At 41.4% G+C, this 20,505-nt stretch overlaps 1 protein-coding gene across 1 annotated transcript in view; it reads right to left on the bottom strand.

Annotated features, from left to right (window-relative positions):
• MTUS1 (microtubule associated scaffold protein 1) overlaps positions 1-20,505 on the bottom strand; it is a 157,107-nt gene that overhangs the window by 69,525 nt on the left and 67,077 nt on the right. Inside the window, 1 exon segment of the mRNA XM_057696751.1 lies at positions 1,901-2,062. Coding sequence (XP_057552734.1) covers positions 1,901-2,062 — 162 coding nt within the window.

The raw sequence follows: 20,505 nt of genomic DNA, 5'->3' as shown, positions 1-20,505 counted from the left end.
CCGTTTCTGTACAACTGCGAAATCCTCCTGGTATAGTCATTTAAAAGGATCAAAGCAAGCTTAAGCAGGAAAAACTGCAGCCATGTTCAGTCTCCCATCCCTCATGCCTGCTCTTAGTGAATTAGAATGGAGGGGAAAAAAAAAAATCTGTAAGCTCCAAGGCACTACACAGAACAGATTAAACCGGCTAGCAAATCAAACTAAGAAAGAGACCCCTTGATGTGAATGCTTCATCTGCGACAGGGACACAGCCACTAGACAGGCTCTGTGGGTACACGGGAAGCCTCTTTGTTAAAAGACAAAAAGCAATGGACAAAAGCATTTGACACCCTCCTCAGGAGTGTCAGCCGCGGTCCTGAACGGGGCCACGGCAACATGGCCGTCGGCGGGGACACTGGGCAGTGGCTGCACGGCGTGTGCCTCCTGCCAGTGTCACACGTGCCAGCGCTGTACAGCCCTCCGGCCCGCCGAGAGCACCTCGGTGCGTCCGTCTTGCCAGGTTGTTTTTAAAATTTCCTATTACAGACAGGGAACGCTGCAAGGGAAACGACCTTACAAGAATACACGTGTGAATTACCTTTCCAAATCATCAAGAATCAACGGACACATGCAAATCTCTCTGACCTTTTGCCACAACCTCGAAATTCAAGTAGTAAGCAGATAATAGTCCCGTGTAATTTCAAGTAACGTATTTCAGTGTTCCTCAAGCTCCGGTAGACGGCTACTCACGCTGATGGGAGACCAGCTCCTGCTGCTAAGTGCCCTCTCGGAAATGTGCTCATTGATTCAGCCATTAATTCAATGCCTCACCCTCCACAGACACATTCTCAGTGCTGTCACATGCTGGCTGAGTGCCCTTGGACCAGAGACAACCTCTCTGAGTCGCAATTACCTCGCATAGAAAATCAGGGTAACAGAAGTTACTTGAGAGGAAAAGAAAGAATGTAGGGTAACCCTACACAGTGCTCCACACCCAGAAGGTTCAATAACCATGACTCCACGGTGTCCCTGTCCCCTCACCAGAAAGAAGAAACTAATCCCCCTTAAAGCAGAGAGAACTCCCCTCCTCTCCAACACTCCCTTATACCTTGTTTTATCTGATCTCCTAATTATCCACTTAAATATCCTTTCTCCTCAACTATAATGCCTTTTAGAATGAGGACCATTTCTTTGAGATCTCACATCCCTCACACCATCTACAGTGGTGCCTGTACAGTAGGCACTCCACAATTGTTCAATTTAGGTAATCCAAGAATTATTTTGTGAAAGAAATTAAAAAGGAAATGAGCAAATAAACACTAAGGCCAAACTCATCTTCTGAATGAAAGAGATAACTCAATTAACTTACTCATTTTATACACAGAAAACAGAAATCACACTAACTGAAAACCCCCAGAATGTTCCCAGTGTAAATTACTTAAAACTAGGCTTGAAGTTATAATATACTATTCCTAATACACTGAATCTAGTATCCAAAGTTTAAAATTAGAAAACACATCTAAAAAACATAGCCATTTACAAAATAAATGAAACTGAAGTTATCTTTTTGTTCTGATTTCCAGTTGGGTTCCAACAGCCCCTAGATTCTCTTTCCTTAAACAAACAGAAAAAAACCCACCATCTTCAAATGGTATGCTGTAGAATCCTGCATGCAAAAAAAATGCCAGATGCCTTCAACAGATAAATATTTCAGTGTTTCATAGCACATTCATCAAAAGAGAATATCATTGAAAGAATTTGTTTTTCCTGCCAAACTTTTATAGCAATTCCAAGGGAGAAGCAGGATGCATATTTTCCCCTAAAACACAGAATCAAAAATTCTGATAATTTGTAGCACATTAGCTTTCTCTTAGAACTACAGTTTTAACACCCTCCAAAGTCTGACATAAGACTGACTTACAGTTATTGCTGTAAGTGCTCAGATCACTGTGAGTGCTGGCAATAGAGGAGGTGCTTCCTGTCCTCCCCAGCGCAGAACTTTTCAGAGACGCTTTGGATTTAGGAAGTGGTCTAGGCAAATTCACCCAAGACGGCAGCACAGTTTTCAAGGATGCAGGTTTTCCTTGGGGGTTAAAAAAAAAAAAAAAAAGTTTCCACTGCTATTCACTCCAAAAGCTTTAAGCTTGTAAACCTGAACGCCTACATGAACAAGCGAGTCAAAATGTAAAATGAATATTCAGAATCCCACAGGAGGGGGTTCCTGTAATCCTGTAACCTGACACGAGACCAGAAAAGCCATTTGAGACATAAGCTTTTAGCAAATTTGAAATCAAGGAATAAACAAACTGATATGCCTTCCCCCCATATTATGGATTAAGAAGTAAACACATTCATGCGTTCACACACTAGGCTACCATACAAAAAAGAGGTGAAAATTAAAAAAAAAACCCAAACAGGAAGAAAAAATCAACTTGAGATAATTTAAAAATGCCTAGTGCCTAACAGCAGGTGGTGCTATATTATTAGCATTCTTTTTTCATCTTACCTTTTCATCTTTACTCTTTATTTGCCAAACTTAAATGGTCCTCAAACTCCTAACTCTTCCAGCAAAAGTGTTTCCACCTATCAGCCAAATATGTACGGATGCTTCCCGTTCTCTGGCGTCTTTGAACCCACAGCATCCTGATTGAAGTTCACGCCTGCACACGGGCATTTCCCAAGTCCCTGCCTTTGCTCCAACTTTCTTCATATCCATCTTTCCAGGAGAGTCTATTTTATCTACTTTACTCTAACCATTGCCCTATATGGATAAATCCCAAATTCTCATCTGCAGCTCTGTGCTCCTGAATCTCAATGCCACTCACGTTTTCAATTTCTTGTTGAACATTTCAACTTAGACAATTAGACAACCTCCTACCTACTTAGGCTAACCATAACTAATTTTTCCTTCTACCCAGCCCGAAAACACTGGAATCATCTCTTCCCCCGATCAGATTCTCATATAATCTAACACTAAATCTCTCAATTCGACTAGGATCATATAACTGAAGAATATCAAGAGATGAAAAAGACCTTAGCTGAAAATGATAGTATCACATTTACTAATGGCACCAGAAGGTAGTCAAGTAGCTTTTCCAATGCTCACTGGGTCCCAGTTATCTCACTTACAAAAATCTCACCTTAATACAGAAAAGAGCTGAAGCACCTTAGGCCTGGCATCTAAAGTTCTCCTGCCTGCAGCCTCACCCCTGTACTGCTCTTGTACATCGGCGAGTCTTGCTCCAATCACCCCGGTCACTCTCTCTGACATCAGGATGTGCTGTTCCAATTCACCAGGCACATCATTTCTTTTCCAAGAGGTCTTCCTCCCTCTCAATCCAGATGCTGTAAATCCTTATTCACTCCCTTAAATACTGCCTAAATTACTGTATTAAAGTTCTGTCCTTCCATCCTTTCCAGTTCCATCGCATTGACTCCTGAACATGAAAACTAAGGTCATCATCCAATCTAAAATCTGTGATTCCCCATTATCTGCAGGATGACAGTATTTTTAGTCTTCTTAATTAATATTTAAGGATATAAAGGGCAGTCCTAGGGTTGATTTCTACCCACTTCTTCCCCCTTATGCTTCGCCGTGCCCCTACCTCTCTCTACACACACACACACACACACACACACACACACCCCGACTTTTTATTTTTCCTGGACGTTTTACTCTATTCTTCTGCTCTGCCCATTCCTGTGACTGCAATGGCCTTCTTTCCCTCCAGTCCTCAAACTCCACCCAGTGAATACAAAGTGAGTTGATGATTCTCTTTTAAATCATTGCTGCCCCACCCCAGGTCTACTGACTCACAGTCTCCCTTTTTAACAAGGTCCCCAGGTAATTTAAATACACATTAAGTTTGAGAAGCACAGTTGAGAATCACAACCTCTCTGTAAAGCCCTTCCTTCCAGGACATGCCCTGCCGAGCACCATGGACCACACCTTCCTTTGCGCTCAGACCCATACTTCCTTCTGTCATAGCATCTGCTTCAATATGCATCTCAGACTAGTCTCTACGGACCCTGAGAATGGGAAGAAAACCTGATTCAGTTCCATCCCTGAGGACATGGCAAAGTGTCCAGTGTGGAGTAAGACTAAATAAATGTTGGCTGAATGACTTAATTTTTCTTTTGAGGCTCAGAGTAGGGTGCCGGAAATAAAGAGAGGTTGCAAAAGGGTACAGACTGTCAGCTCTCCCATATTTAAGGTCTGAGGATAATGTAAGACATGGGAACTAGAGCTGATACACAGCATTATCACTATATTGAAATTTGCTATGAGAGTAGAACTTAAATGTTCTCACACACGATAAATATGTGAGGTGATGATGTGTTAATCAACTAGATGGTGGAAATCCTTTCACAATGTATATGTAAATAAATCAAATATCTTACAATTGTCAATTACGCCTCTGTGAAGCCAAATACTCATACAATTATAATGATAACAGCAACAGCAATTTAAAAAATTTTAAAGGCCAAGAGCGATGGACAAATTTTGATGAATGTCTTCTTTCATCTCCATCGAAGCATTCAACACAACAAACTTCTACAAGTGTATTTGTCCTTTGTTAACAGACTCTTCAAACAGTCTGTCAATTAAAGGGAGACATTTTTCTCTACATTCCTTATAATAATGAACAAATAACCACTATTTCAAAAAAGCCATTTGATTTTTTAATTTACATTTGGCCACTGGTTTTACCTGCTCTGGGAGGGATAGACAGATTTTTTTAGAATGTAAATTTACCAAATTGTTGCTCCTTTGGCAAAAACATTCTGATCAGTCGTCAACGCTGGAAACAATGAGCAAGGCTGGGCAAGGGACAGAGGAACATTTCTGGGCCACAACGCAGTCGAGGCGTCGCACGTTTGGAGAACGAACTTTTTTTTCAGAAAGGGATGGCTCACGGCTTTGTTTCTGAAAGCATCGCAGGTTTACAGACATTTCTCGGTGTGCCTCATGTCAGTACCTTCTCTGATTCCAACACACAGCCTGGCACCAGAAGCAGGTTCAGCGCCCACCCTCCCCCCACCCCCGCCCAATTATCATTCCCCTGGCGGGCCCCTCCCACCTCCACAAGTCTCACTGTCACCCCCATCCAGCCCCACCCCTTCCATCTGACGGCAATTTGTGTCCCCAGGCGAAGTCTTCCCTCTACTACCACCACTCTTGACTAGCGGGCGCTGAGGACACAGCACGATGCCTACTTCACCAAAAGATTGCTCCTTTGACATGGAGAAGAATCCTAACAGTGCATCACTACCACCGTCCGCAGTCTAGAGGTGAGCAACCCACCTACACAGTTAAACGGCTTACTTGGGTCACACACCTATAACTGGCGACAGAAAGGCCTAGAATGCAGGCAACTGACCACCCGCCCGCTGTTCCCTCTACTGTGCTGTGGACAGAAATGCCAGGGTTGGGGGGCCAGCCCGAGCCCCTCCTCTTGCTAGGAAGGTGCTCCTGTAGTGAATGCTAGAAGCAGTGGGGCCACAACAAAGGTATTTAACTGCTTCACCAACAGTCCTAAGGTTGAACATAATAGCAAAATTGACCTAAAGTACCCGTAACTGGGCTTTTATAAAGAAGCAGTAAAAGATACACATCATAAGCAATATTAAAAGACGTGGCAGGGACTTCCTGGTGGTGCAGTGGTTAAGAATCCGCCTGCCAGTGCAGGGGACACAGCTCTGAGCCTTGGTTCTGGAAGACCCCATGTGCTGAGAAGCAACTAAGCCTGTGCAGCACAACTCCTGAGCCTGCGCTCTAGAACCCATGAGCCACAACTACTGAGCCCATGCACTGCAACTACTGAAGCCCGAGAACCTAAAGCCCGTGCTCTGCAACAAGAAAAGCCACTGCACTGAGAAGCCCATGCACTGCAACTAACAGTAGCCACCGCTTGCTGCAACTAGTGAAAGCCTGCGTGCAGCAACAAAGACCCAAAGCAGCCAACAATAAAATTAATTAATTAAAAAAAAACCAAAAACATGTCAGGGAATTCCCTGGCGGTCCAGTAGTTAGGGCTCAGAGCTTTCACTGCCAAGGGCACAGGTTCAGTCCCTGGTCAGGGAACTCAGATCCCACAAACCTCGCAGTGTGGCCAAAGAGAAAACAAAAAACAAAGACACGGCAACACTGGGCTGACCATCTCTGAGAAATCTAGACACCAAATTCTTCAACAGTGAAATCAATGCAGGACTGTTCTGACTTACAGTTCTGAAAAGGTGACATTTACCAGTTTACTTCACAGCATGAAACTTATCCCAGCTGTGAACCATAAAGGTTTAAGATCTAACTGTAGAGAGATTATTGACCTTAGTGGTTTATTTTAAGCTCATGCTGTTAGCATCAACCTACATATAGACAGCAGATCTGTCCTGATTCTATAATTATAACCATCTTTTGTCTAGGGAAAAATCTGGAAAGAATAACATCTTCACTTTGCCTTATATAGGAACACAGAGATTCTACTGGATTCGAAGCATACCTTCATCAAACAATTTACTTGGAAAACCACCTTGGAAAATCTGATTAAATGTACTGTAATTCAACAACAAAAAATCATTAAGGAATGCCTTACGAAACTGAAAATCCATAAGAAAGACTTAAGTGAAAAAAAAAAAAGAACAGTGTTAATATCACCCTATTTCTTTAAGTTTATACTTAACCTATATATTGAAAAATTCCAGAACGATAGAGCAAATTTTTATGAGCCTCTTATGGGATAGAGCACAGTGGAACATGGGGGAAAAGAGAACAGGCAGAAAGGGGGAATTTTCCCTTCACACTTTATATACTTACATACCACTCCATGTGAATTTTTTAAATAATAAGCCTATTTTTATAACAAAAACTAAAAAATATTAAAGTCAGTGGGGTCAAACATTTAATCAGATAAAAGATACTCAAGACAAAGATTAAAGAATTAAAAATATAAATTGGGTCATAAAGTAAGCAGGTTCTAATAATCTTTCTTATTCCTATGCATCTGTAAGCATTAGGTACTCTTTAATTCTTTTAATTTTACTAAGAAAAAGGGAAAAAATGTCAGTGCCTTAACTGATACTTTTACATGGCCATGATGAAAAGTCACTTTACTACTGGAAGTTTCTTCATGATACCATAATGGTATGTTTCCTTGGATTGGAAATTAAAGCCAAAGAATGATCTCCTGAATGGCACTCCTTTGTTCTGATTACCGATATTAAATGACACATTCTCCAGGAAAATGCTCCCACAGCCTTCACAGGAATGGAGTGTAATCTCAGCTCCAATTTGGCCCCCCCTATTCTTTAAAGAAAGGCCTGGGAAAGAAGGTGGGTCCCACACTGATCACAAAACACCTTCAAGGTAATGAGAGCAGTTTCCAAAGCCACAGAAACATCTACCAGCCCAAGCAAGTTCTCATCTCTGAACTCTCAACGAGACAGAATGAATTCAGCGTTAATATACTTTTCAGCATTGAGAAAATGACTTGCTGTACTTTACATCTGGTGAAATTTATGGGTTCTGAAGATGTTTCAATTAGTTGACCAAAAAAGAAAAAAAAAAATGACTCCTATATTCCCTATATTAGAAGACACAGATCATCTTAACAAAAATCTAGACAATGGAATCATATGAGGGGCTGCTGCGTTACACAAGTATTTAGTACTTGTTTACACAACGTAAGGTAATTGCAAATGTAGAGGGTGCTGGAAACAGCTGACGTTTTTCTAGAGCAATCACTACCAAATGTTCTCAGCAAAATTAACTACTAGAGAATACACTGCATCTCATCATATTAAAATATTTTCTTCTGTCATTTGCACTGCTTAGAGGAGCACAGGTGTCATGCGTAAGAAAAAGAAAATGAGGCTGGAGAGATGGGCAGTTTACCGTTGGCATTTAATAGCTTACAGTTAAAGATGGCCTTAAATCCAGGCTACTTTAGCCTTTGATTGTTGGGGGTGGGGCGTGGTGGGAGGATGGAGAGGGAGGGGCACTGCAGCTTTCTGAGCACTTGCATCAGAACTTGATCCTGTGGCAGCGGTGTGAAGAGCTGAACGAAGGGAAGGGTTTAAAATCAGGGGAACACTTCGGAGCCTAGTGCACCTGCCAGGGCTAGAGGTGATGGGGGTTTTCACCAGACGATGAAAAGATTACTGAGGTCAGTCTGAATATATAAGCTACACACTAATATATGCAATTTAAAATATAAATTAGACTATTATATAAAGTATAGTAAGTAGTATTAAGGGACGCAAGGGCCATTAACTACTAGAGTCAGGAAGAGAAAATGCCAAATAAACATAGATAGTTAAAATACAAAAAATGAGAAGATGTTTAAAGTTATGATTATAACTTGGGTTCTCTAAATACAACTATATAGAGGAAGTGACTTTTGGAGTAAGGACCTATGGTAACTAGGAATTATTATTATGAAACTAAAGTAAGGCTACCCAAAGGGATAAAAAAAGAATCAACAGAAATAAATCATACAAATGTGAGACTGTGGCCCCAGATTCACTCTCAACCTGGAAGCACCAAATTCTCTTGTTGACACGAATGCAGATGTTTAAAAATTTTGCTTCAAAGGTAGAGTATTGCTGTCTAAAAATTTTTTAAATAGACCTGATAAGCTGCATAAAAAATAAATACTGTACAACAAACAGCTTTCTGACACAACAGGAAAAAAAAAGGAAAAAGGCCCTTTGCTTAAGCAACAAAAATAGTTGCACACACAGACGTGGACATGCACGCACACTATTTCCATGAATGAATGTATCAAATAGTGCTAGTAAGATGAAAAATTACAAAAATGAGGAGCATAAGAGATTTGAATAAGTGGGACATACATGTTCATTCTTCCCTGAATTAACATATTAATTAATTACTATTCCTATCTAAGTCATATGTGATTATTTTTAAAGGGGAAATTGGGAAAGGTTTTTTAAACAATTTAAACTACTCTACAATCAGTAAGAATAGTTTAAAAATTTTAGACATAAAAATGAGGATTATAACTCAACACCAATGGCAACAACAAAGAAAACTGATTTAAAAATGGGCAAAGGACTTGACTAGACTTTTCTCCTAAGAAGATATACAATGGCCAAGAGGTACATGAAAAATTGCTCCACATCATTAGTCATTAGGGAAATGCACATCAAAATCACAATAAGATACCACTTCACACCTATTAGGATGCCTATTATAAAAACAAGACAGAAAATAACTGTCAGCAAGAACGTGAAGATATTAGAGTCCCGTGCATCGGTGCTAGAATACTAAAATGGTACAGCTGCTGTGGAACACGATATGTCGGGTTCCTCAAAAATTAAACACAGAACCACCTTATGATCCAGCAATTCAACTCGCGGGTATTCACCCAAAAGAACTGAAAGCAGGATCCTCAAGAGATATCTGTACACCAGGTTCATAGCAACATTATTCATAATAGCCAAAGGGTAGAAGCAATCCAAGTATCCATCAGTAAATGCCTGGATAAACAAAATGTGGCATATACAGACCATGAAATGTTTATTCGGCCTTAAAAAAGAAGGAAATTCTGACCTAGGCTACAACGTGGATGGACCTAGAGACATTATGCTAAGTAAAATAAGTCGGTCACAAAAGGACAAATAGTGTACAGTTCCTCTTATATAAGTTACCCAGAGTAGTCAGATTCATAGAGGCAGAAAAACAGAATGGTGGTTACCAGGAGTTGCGGGAAGGAGAGAATAATAAGGGGTCAGTGTTCAATGGATAGTTTCAGGTGGAGATGATGACAAGTTCTGGAGATGGGATGGTGTTGGGGGTTGTACAACAATGGGAATGGACTTAATACCACTGAATTGTACACTTAAGTTGTTAAAAGGGGAAATTTTATGTCATATATATTTTACTACAATGTTTTAAGGTTTAAAAAAATAGAGGGAATTTGTGCTACTAGTTATTATAGTCTATTATAAAACACAAAGTCTATTAGTGGCAAAAATTATATTGACAGGTTAATAAACGGCTGTATCAACCTCAGAAATATAAAAATTCAGAATAAGATAGTGGAGATATTTCAAATCAGTAAAGACATTTATTTGTGATATTAAGATATTTGAATTTTTTAAAAATTAAAATGTGAGAAGCAGCATGGTGTAGTGGTTAAAAGTCGATAATCTAGAGCCAGACCACCTAGGTTTAAACCCAGCTCCACCATACCCGGCCAAGGGCAACCTGCTTAATCTCTCTGAGCTGTGTCCTCATATGTAAGAGTGGGGGTGATTATAGTGGTACTTAGTTCATAGGTGTGTGTGACAGTTAAAAGCGTATATGTTTAAATGCTTACAACAGCACCTGGCACATAGTAAGTGACATATAAATATTAGCTACTAGTTCTCATCATACACAAAGAAGATATTAAAACTGGATTAAAAAGGAAACCAACACCGTACAAATTAACCATAATAATTATAGATCAATCTTCTCTTTCAGTAGAGAAGGTCTTGTGAAGCATAAAAACACAGGAAAAGCTAAAAGATGTATATGACTATAAAAATGGAATAATTTTAAAATCACTGTATACAAAATAAAAAGTCATACATTAAAACACAGGACAAAGGACAACAGATAATATCAAATCAATAACAAAGAATCATATACCCCAAACAGTATAAGTAAAAGCAAAAGCTCTAAACAAGAGTAAATTAAAATAGTCAACCCAACTTTTTTTTCTTTTCAATTTAACCTTATCATGTCGAACATCTTTCACGTCATGGCTCCCCAGCTGTCATTCCTGATCCCCACTTCCGTTGCTCACATCCTGTAGAAGGGTTTAAAAAGCCAAAGAATTGCGGTCCTAACCTTTCTTCACATTCGGGGTGACCATGTGATCCGGTGTGTGCCAACAAGACTTAAAGGTAAGGGTGCCGGGGGGGGAGGTGTTGAGTAAGACCGTCTCTCCCTGATAAAGGCAGGCAGGCACGTCAGGAGAAAGGGCTACTGTCCGTCCTTCTCTCCCAGCCTTTGTGCACTGCGGCAGGACTTCGCGCTTGGAACTCTTAGCGACCATACTTTAACTGAAAAGTCACAGACAGCGGCAACGTGCTGAGGCAGGGCGAGTGGAAGGACAGAAAGATGACAGTACTGAATCACCAACCCAGAAACTGCCTACCTCTGGCTTCCTGTTAAGTAAACGCACAGCCTTCGGTTTAAAACAATCTGTGTCTTTGACTACCACGTGCTCCTGTCAACAGCATTTGGTGCAGCTGACTCCTCCTCTCTCCTTGAAATCCTGTCTTTACTTGGCCCCCAGAATACCACCCTCCACTGACTTCCCTCCTACCTTCCTGGATGTTCCTTCTTGGTCTCCTTTGTGACTCCTTCTCCTCCTTCTAGCCCTTTAAAGCTTAAGAGGACCCCAGAGGTACTTCGGAGACACCACGGAATTCCCCAAAGGTGCCCCTGACCTGTTCTCTTTCTACGCTTCCTCTCGGGGTAATCTCATCCAGTCTAGTGGCTTTAAATACCATCTAACTGTTGATGAATCCCAAACTGATCTCCCTCAACCAGACTTCTCCTATGCACCCCAGACGTGTACACCCAACTTTCTACTCTACACCTTCACATATGCACCAATTACTCATCTCAACAGGATGCCTGTACAGCTGAGATCCTGATACCCACCTCCCAACATCTGTGTCTCCATCATCCTTCCCCACCTCAGCTCACGGCAGCAGCCCTGCCACCGCTCACACCAAAACGCCGACAGTCATCTCTGACTCCTCTCTTACTCTCAACTCTCATTCCAACAGCAAATCCTGTTGGCTTTATTTTCAACACATGTATCTAGAACCTGGCCCCCCTCTAACCCCTCAGCCAGCCCCTCCACAACCCTGTGGAAGCCACAATCTCCTGCCATGATTACAGTGATACTTTCTCATTGATCTTTCTGATGAGTCCCTCACTCCCATTCAGCGTATTCTCTACACGGCTGTCACAACGGTTCTGTTAAAAATAAAGTCATTTTGGTTAAAAGCCATATACCCAGAGAAAACCATAATTTGAAAGGAAACATGCACCCCAATGTTCACTGCAGCATTATTTACAATAGCCAGGACATGGAAGCAACCTAAATGTCCATCAACGGAGGAATGGATAAAGAAGATGCGGTACATATATACAATGGAATATTATTCAACCATAAAAAAAGAACAAAATAATGTCATTTGCAGCAACATGGATGGACCTAGAGATTGTCATACTGAGTGAAGTAAGCCAGACTGAGAAAGACAAATATCAAATGATATCCTTGTAGGTGGAATCTTAAAAAATGGTACAAATGAACCTATTTACAAAACAGAAATTGAGTCACGGATGTAGAAAACAAACTTATGGTTACCAAGGGGTAAAGGGCGGGGGGGAGGGATAAATTGGGAGATTGGGACTGACGTATACACACCACTATATATAACATAGAGAACTAATAAAGAACTACTGTGTAGCACAGGGAACTCCACTCAATACTCTGTAATGACCTATACGGGAACAGAATCTACAAAAGAGGAGGTAAATGTACATGTAACACTGACTCCCTTTGCTGTACAGCAGACACTAGCACAATATAGTAAATCAATTATATACCAATAAAAATTAATAATAATAATAATAATAATAATAAAGAAACAAAAGTCCTTATGATTCTCAAGATCTGTACGTGATCTGGCTCTCCACTACCTGCCAAACCTCATCTCCTATTTCACTTTTCCTTCCTTCATTCGTTGCTACTCCTAGAGCTGTTAGTTAAGCTTCACCTCGGTTTTTCCACTTGCTGTTTGTCCTGACTGGTGCGATCTTCTTCCGGATATTCACACGGCTGTCTCCCCCAAGCCTTTACTCAGAAGCCACCCCTTCTCTCTTTCCACCACTTTCTCTCTCCCTCACTCTCTCCCTCTCCCATGTCCATACAGCCCCACATTTCATACCCCCCTCTTCTGGGTTAGTATTTTTCCTCTCTTTAGTACTATACGCTGTCAAACATCCTCTATACTTTGTATACTTACGAACAACCTGTCTCTCCCACCAGAATGTAACTTCACAGAGGGCACGTCTTGATCTTGTATTCACTTCTGTACCTCAGGCACTTTGACCCTTATATCGACATTTATCCAACAAATATCTGAGTGCCAAGCATATGCCAATTAAAATAAGATACCATTATGCACTTTCCTAAACAGTGACTATTTGGCAAGAGCGTTAGACACGTCTATGCAGGGAACATAGCCAATATTTTATAAAAACTATAAATGGAGTATAAGCTCTGAAAATCGTGAATCATTATATTACACACCTGTAACTCGCATAATATTGTACAGCAACTACACTCCAATAAAGAAACTGAAAGATACGTATTGGCTAGGGTGTTGGGGAACACGCTTCCATGCTCGGAGTAGGAGCACAGACTTGCACGCTATTTCTGGAGGGCAACTTGGCAACGTGTATCCAAAGCCTTAAAAAGGCCCACACCCTCTGATTCCACCTCAAGGAATGTATCTCAGTAATTTCTCCGACCCGCTTAAGTACTAACAGGCAAAGTTCTTCAGTGCAGAGTGGTTTAACATACTGAAAAAAACACGGCAAACAGCCTCATGTACAAAGTCTGAAGAAATAAACCACAGCACGTTCAGATGGTAACGAAGTTATTTGAAACCATATTTTTAAAGAATATCTAAAAACTTAAGGATCTAAGAAAATAGGCACCACACCTTTTAAAATGAAAAAGAATATTCCATCAACTTAAGTAAGTGCCTACCGACTGTCAGGCATGGGGTGTTTAAAACAGTAGGAACTGTTTGTTCCCATTAGAAATATGTAAGCGTATGTGCATGGAAATATGCACAAAGACAAGGCACTGAAGAGCTAAAAATTATGAAGGTCAAGATTATCTGGCACTGATGAGGTTAAGGGTGTTCCCCCCCCACCCCGCTTCCCACTTCTCAAGGGCTATACTTTTTAAACAGCCTCCCGGGAAGGGGACATCGGAAACCTGATGTGACATTCAAATGAGCTGGTTAAATTCAAGATAGGAGAGGGGCAGATGCCTTGCTTGGGACAATGCCCCCCACGTACCTTTCCTGACGTGGACAGACCTGGGCGCTGTCCGCACCTCTTCTCTGTGCTGACTGCCTGAACACCAGTGCATCGCATCCTAATTGCCCACCCGCCCTCCTCCAAATGTCCATACACTCTGCACTGACTGTACTTCACATTCCATACTCTGAATCTCAACTGTGCCTTCATTTCTACTTCCTAGGGCACCAGCCAAGTCCTGAAAACACCCCCATCCGTATGTATCCTTCTTATTTTAAATTCTGGGGTCTCAGTGGCAAAAATTAAAACAGCAGAGAACATCAATACTAAACCAAGATTGGTCCTTCTGTAATATAAAGATGTACCTCTATTATATTAGAGAATTACCTATATTATTATTCCAAGGAAGTTGTTCAACAAACTTGATATGTATAATCTTACCCTCTTCTGAAATCCTACAGCTTTTTTTTTTTTAATAGTCCTATAAGGACAGATGTGATGAGGAATGAACGTGCCACTGTCCCATCTTGGCTGATACCTTGAGGCCACGAATCATGTCTTACTCATCCCATGAGTCCTCAGGCTCTGGAGTATGACTTGCACAGTTTTACATTTTCAAACTGTCCGCTACAAGAATAAATTACCTTCCAAAATGCAGAATTTCAGCAGTATTCTACATTTATATATTACAAAATGTGACTTCAGTATTCCACATTCTTGAGTTAGCTAAGGCAATATTATATTAGTAGGGAACAAGAAACCATCACCATTTGCTTAGATTCAAGACTAAACTCAAAAGACAAAGTCACAGCAGTACAGGTGAGTCACCAGAAAAACAAAGCAAGTTTTAGGAGGGCAGCCATTTGACAGAGAAAAAAGAACATCCCACAGAACAAGGTTCTCGTGATGACTCGAATTACACAGAAGCACACTGATACTGTTAGTACCTGTTTCTGCAAGTATGTTCACAAGATGTCTGCTGCTTCAGGTGGAGATTAAACAAAAGTAACTTCCTGAGTCACGGGCCTGGGAACATGTGCCTCGCAACTAAGGGTGTAGTCAGTCAAAGGCTTAGAGAGGTTGCATCCTTTCCCAGGTACCACAAAGATGAACAAAGCTCTTCACATGTTCATCAGCAAATGTACTGACTTGGTGGTGAGTGAGCTCACCTGGCAGTCACCCTGAGAACTCCTATTAAGAAGCGAGGCAGGCACACGGGGAGCCTCCTAGCTCATTAGAAGCCAAGGTTCACGAGCAGAGCTGCTTTGAACAATGAGATCATTGAGACTCAAAACTGAACACTGTCTTCCATTAATTTCCCTTTCTAAGACTACAAAAATAAATCAATAAAATCTGCACACACCCACCTGAAAGAAATCACCTAACCTCACAAAAATAAGCCAGAAAATCTAAAAGGGGAAGCTGTCCATTCTCCACAGCTGCTACTCTGAATTTTCACTCCTAACCCCCCACTATTTAATCCTCCGAGTGGACCTATATCTACACACTCTGCACCCCCGTCTCTATTTCAAAGACCAACTTGTCTGTGGCCTGGACACACTCGGATGCTTCCATCGCCTGGCTGTCACTCATCCTCGTCCTTCATCTCTCCACCAGCTCCTTTCCCACAGGATTCCTCACTCGCCACCCATTTCTACTGTCTTAAACCTCAAACATGCACACACCCCTTTGAGGTGCTTTCTCAGTCTTTAGTCTCTTCAAGTTCAACATGCCCCAAACTGACCCACCATTCTCTTCCTGACAGCCTCTTCCTGCTGCTCTAGTCCCTATTTCATCCCATGACCACCCAGACAAGAAAGTTTGAGTAGACACTTGGGACTATTCACCACCAATGGAGCTGACCAGACCCTCTTCCTGCAAAACACTTTTAATATTTTCACTCTGCTTTCTACTCCCAATTACTGGTGTGACTTTTACTTGTGCCTAAGTAAGTCTGTGCCTAAACTATTAGAACCGATCTGTCTCGACCTTTCTTGGGGCTCACCCATCACTTACGCCAACACACAGCCTGCTGCAGGCAAGCTGAACCAGCCCGCCATGTTCCCCAGACACCCCAGGCTGCGTTTGCACCCCCAGGAATGCCGGCAACCTTCCATGCCTGACAAACCCCTACGGGCACATTCCAAGGCCAGTTCAATGTCACCACCCTTCTCCAGTCTTGCCTCGGGCTGAGCTAGTAGTGTTTCCTTTACTGCGGACACACAGTACTTCATACAAGTTTCCACTCAAATCAAGCCAGACAACATTTGAACACCTGTTGTGTAATAGGTGCACTGTGCTGAGTGCTGGAAAATATAAAAATAAGACCTGGACTCTATCCTTATGGATGGCACAGACGTGGAAGAAAATAACTCCAACACAGCACAATAAACGCAAAGTGTCCCAGAGAACAGGACAGTTCAGGTGGGGGTTGAAGAATGAAGAGGCTGCACTCAAATGATTTTCCGAAACACCCCTTTTCACCTCACCCTCCAACTAGTGAGCTCATTAAGAGGGCATACAACTCATGTTCATATTCTCAGAATCTAGCAGACAGCCCAGGACACAGCAGGGACTCAGAACATTTCTTGAATGGACGAATAAGACAGACTGCACACTTTATGAGTCATTCCACAAAGCAATCTGTTCCAGGATGACTTGCCAGGTGAGCAGAAGTGTGTGGAATGCCTGCAAAATGACCAAGAACTCACAGTGACGAGGTTAGTAAGGCAGAAGAGAGAAGATGCTTGTCTCCCAGGTGCTCCAAGGCCCTCCTTGGTTGGCCTCATTCCGGGTGCCTGGCCCCGCCACACACACACACACACACACACACACACACACACACACACACACACACACTCACTCACTCACTCACTCACTCACTCACTCACACACACACCAGCAGCTCGCTGATCCTCAGGCTTCATCCCCACTGCCTCACCTTGATCTTCGCACTTGCTGTTTACTCTGCCTGGAAGGTTCTCCCCTCTGATGGCCAAATATTACCCCCCACCCCTTCTCCTATTTAAAGATCTATCTCCCGTCCCTGCTTTTTCTCCTTGGCACTTATCACCTTACACGCTAAACATTTTATCCATGTATTTGATTTTCCGACTATAATTTAAGCTCCACAGGGACAAGAATTACTCTTTTGTGCACCGCTACACGCCCAGCACTTAGAAGAGTTCCCAGCACAAGCTGGCACTCAACAGACCCTTGTTAAATGACTCAGTGAGTGTGTCAGAACTACTGCGTGTCCGCAGTGGACGGCAGGGGGAAGAGCACAGACCCCAGGACTAGACTTCAGAGCCTGTTCTCTGTCTCCACCAAATATTAACTTTGTAACTTTGGGCAAGTTGCTTAAACTTTCAAAACCTCAAAACCCTCATTTGTAAATGGAAATAATCATAGTATGTACACTTTATGAGTTATGAGAATTAAATGAAATTATACATTAGAACAGCTTTCATTAGCACTGAAAAACCTTACTTTTTTATGGCAAGAAACACTGAGATACATTCTTTAAAACGTGGTTTCATTACATATAAATACAGAAACATCTGTAAGCAACACATTAAAATTGGCTTTTAGAATAGTTATTAGATGATCATTTCTGGCTTTTAATAACTATCTTCTGCAAGCGTGAGTACACCTCTCGTGATTTTGCTTGCTCTCTCAAACTCTTGCCTAGAAAAGGCCCAAATGATACAAAAGGAAATTGAAACGATTTTTAAATCGCTCTAACACTAAACAAACAAGAAATCAGTTTACAAAAACAACTGAGCAGGAAGGAAGAGAAAGCTTTAAGGGTAGGCAACTCATTACAGGTTTGGGATTACTCCTGGTTTGAGAGGCATTTATTTTACTAACCCACAATAAAATGAATTAACACAAGGGTTTACCCTTTTGAATTGGTCTTACAGTTTTCTTCTAGAGAAACATGTCTTTCATGAGGCCTTTCTTCAGGCTCTGGTATGATCAGATGGGCCCCTGAACATTCTTCTTTCCCTCCAAATCCTAAAGCACTTAAGGACCTTTTCCACACGCCTTACAGACCCCTTTGTGCTGCTCTGTGTCGCTGCAGACACAGGGATGCGCCCTCTCCGGGTAGCGTGCAGGAGCCCCAGGGCAGGGGCACATTCTGCTCTGTTCTCGTAATCCTACCTGGCCCAGGCTGGTCACTGGCAGGGCAATTACATGTGTGTATGAAGGAACACACACATTTATCCTCTAAAACCTGGTAAGAACTGGTATTACCTCTGCTAGAGGGTGGCAGGCAGTCTCTGAAGGTGCCCGACTCGATCTCGAGATATTTCCTAAGCAGCATTAAGCTGCAATGACCACGTAAAGGCATTTCCATCATGGTAAACTGATACAGAATGTTCAGCCACAGTTTCTAAAGTATTCACAAGAGCATAAGAATTTTAATTTTTCCAAACCTCATGGTCAGACTGAAAGGGTTTGTTTAGACTAATAACGGGAAGGTTAAGAGCATGGACTCCACAGCCCTATTACCTGGTCTGAATCTGCGACCTCTGCCACTTTCTAGCTGCGTAACCTTGACCAATTATTTAACCTCACTGTGATGGTTTCCTCTTCTGTAAAATGCAGATAAGCCTCACAGAACTATTACGAGGATTAAATGAATTTATGGGTGAAATGATAAAGACAAAGTCCGGAACCTGGTAAGCATTTAATAACTGTAAGCTTCTATCACTGGCATTGCAATTATTATTAGAAATAGTTTTCCTTGGACTTCCTAGGTGGCGCAGTGGTTAAGAATCCGCCTGCCAATGCAGGGGACACGGGTTCGAGCCCTGCTCTGGGAAGATTCCACGTGCCACGGGGCAACTAAGCCTGTGCGCCACAACTATTGAGCCTGTGCTCTAGAGCCCGTAAGCCACAATTATTGAGCCCATGTGCCGCAACTATTGAAGCCCATGTGCCTAGGGACTGTGCTCCACAACAAGAGAAGCCACTACAATGAGGAGCCTGTGCATCACGATGAAGAGTAGCCCCCACTTGCAGCAACTAGAGAAAGCCCGTGTGCAGCAACGAAGACCCAATACAGCCAATAAATAAATGTATTTTAAAAAAAAAGAAATAGTTTTCCTTGCTTATCTCATCTTATTTAATTGGATAGTTACAACACATACAAAGAAACAAAGATACTTTGGATCGGGTTTGTTATAATCACTTCTAATCTGGTTGCAGATGAACTTCTAGATTTTTTAAGTTACTTTTTTATTTCCAGTTTTAATGAGATATGATTGACATACATCACTGTATAAGTTTAAGGTGTACAGCATAATAATTTGACTTACGTGTATTGTGAAGTGGATTGCCCCAATAAGTTTCGTTAAAATCCATCCTCACACAGATACGATTAAAAAACTTTTTTTTCCCTCGTAATGAGATATGCTCTCAGCATTTACTCTCTTAACTTTCCTATATCATACAGCAGTTAACTACAGTCATCAGGCTGTACATTATAAGTGCCAGATTTTCACAAGTGAAATGGAAAAGTTCCACTGAGTTTAATTACAATTCGTTCTCATACTCATTTCAAAGCTTCAAGAAAATAGCAATTTCAACTCCAAGTCTGGTTTTCCACTTAGTTCTCTGAAAGGATTTATTGAAAACCCCAAGTCGGCTGGAACATTCCTGCTGGTTACCTTTCAGGAGAGTAACTTTGTATGGGCACAGAGGATATCCATTTGGTTTCAATTTTCTGAAACACAAACACTTCATTGTACAGTGAATGGCAACATGCTCTCTACCATCCAAAGGCACATTGTTTTTGCTTCTTGATTTTCTGTTCTACTTTCAACTCTGTGATGATTAAGTTTCCTGTTCTCCACAATAAAAACCTCTCAATTTATCGTGAGCATCCAAACAAGTTAGTTGCTACTAATTTTTAAAAACATAACAGCATAATCAAGTTAGTCTTCCAACCATTAACGTAAGAAAACTCAAATGCAAATCCACAAAATTTTTGGTTACACTGATTTTTTTTTCCATTTATATATAGAAAATCACCAGGTAAGAGATAATTTAATTTTTAATCTTGGATTGAAAACTCTGAAAGCATAACTTAGTTATTAAGCTTATTTACACAGGTTAATAAAAGCTCAATAAATTTCTTGTTCTTTCAGATGAAGCAGACCCACTTTTCTCTCTTTAAGGCATGGCATTATGTAGCATACAGTAAAGGGACTTCAAAAATGTGTCACTCCTAGGTGGGATCACCTGCATACAAAAATCCCATCTTTTACAATATATTCTGGGTACTGGCCTAATTTCTTAAAAGTCTGTGTGTTTCAGGTTTTCTGGGATTTGAGTACCATGGTCCAGGGAATCACACGAGTAGCAGCCACTACTCAGAAAATTAGGTGAGCTCCAAATTGCCCCTAGAAAGATGAGGACTGCAGAAGCTGATAGGGCCTGAC

This window comes from Hippopotamus amphibius, chromosome 10 (assembly GCF_030028045.1).
Source record: "Hippopotamus amphibius kiboko isolate mHipAmp2 chromosome 10, mHipAmp2.hap2, whole genome shotgun sequence".
Taxonomy (NCBI): Eukaryota; Metazoa; Chordata; class Mammalia; order Artiodactyla; family Hippopotamidae; genus Hippopotamus; species Hippopotamus amphibius.
Note: the sequence above shows the minus strand (reverse complement) of the source record. Positions and strands in the feature narration are given on the sequence as shown.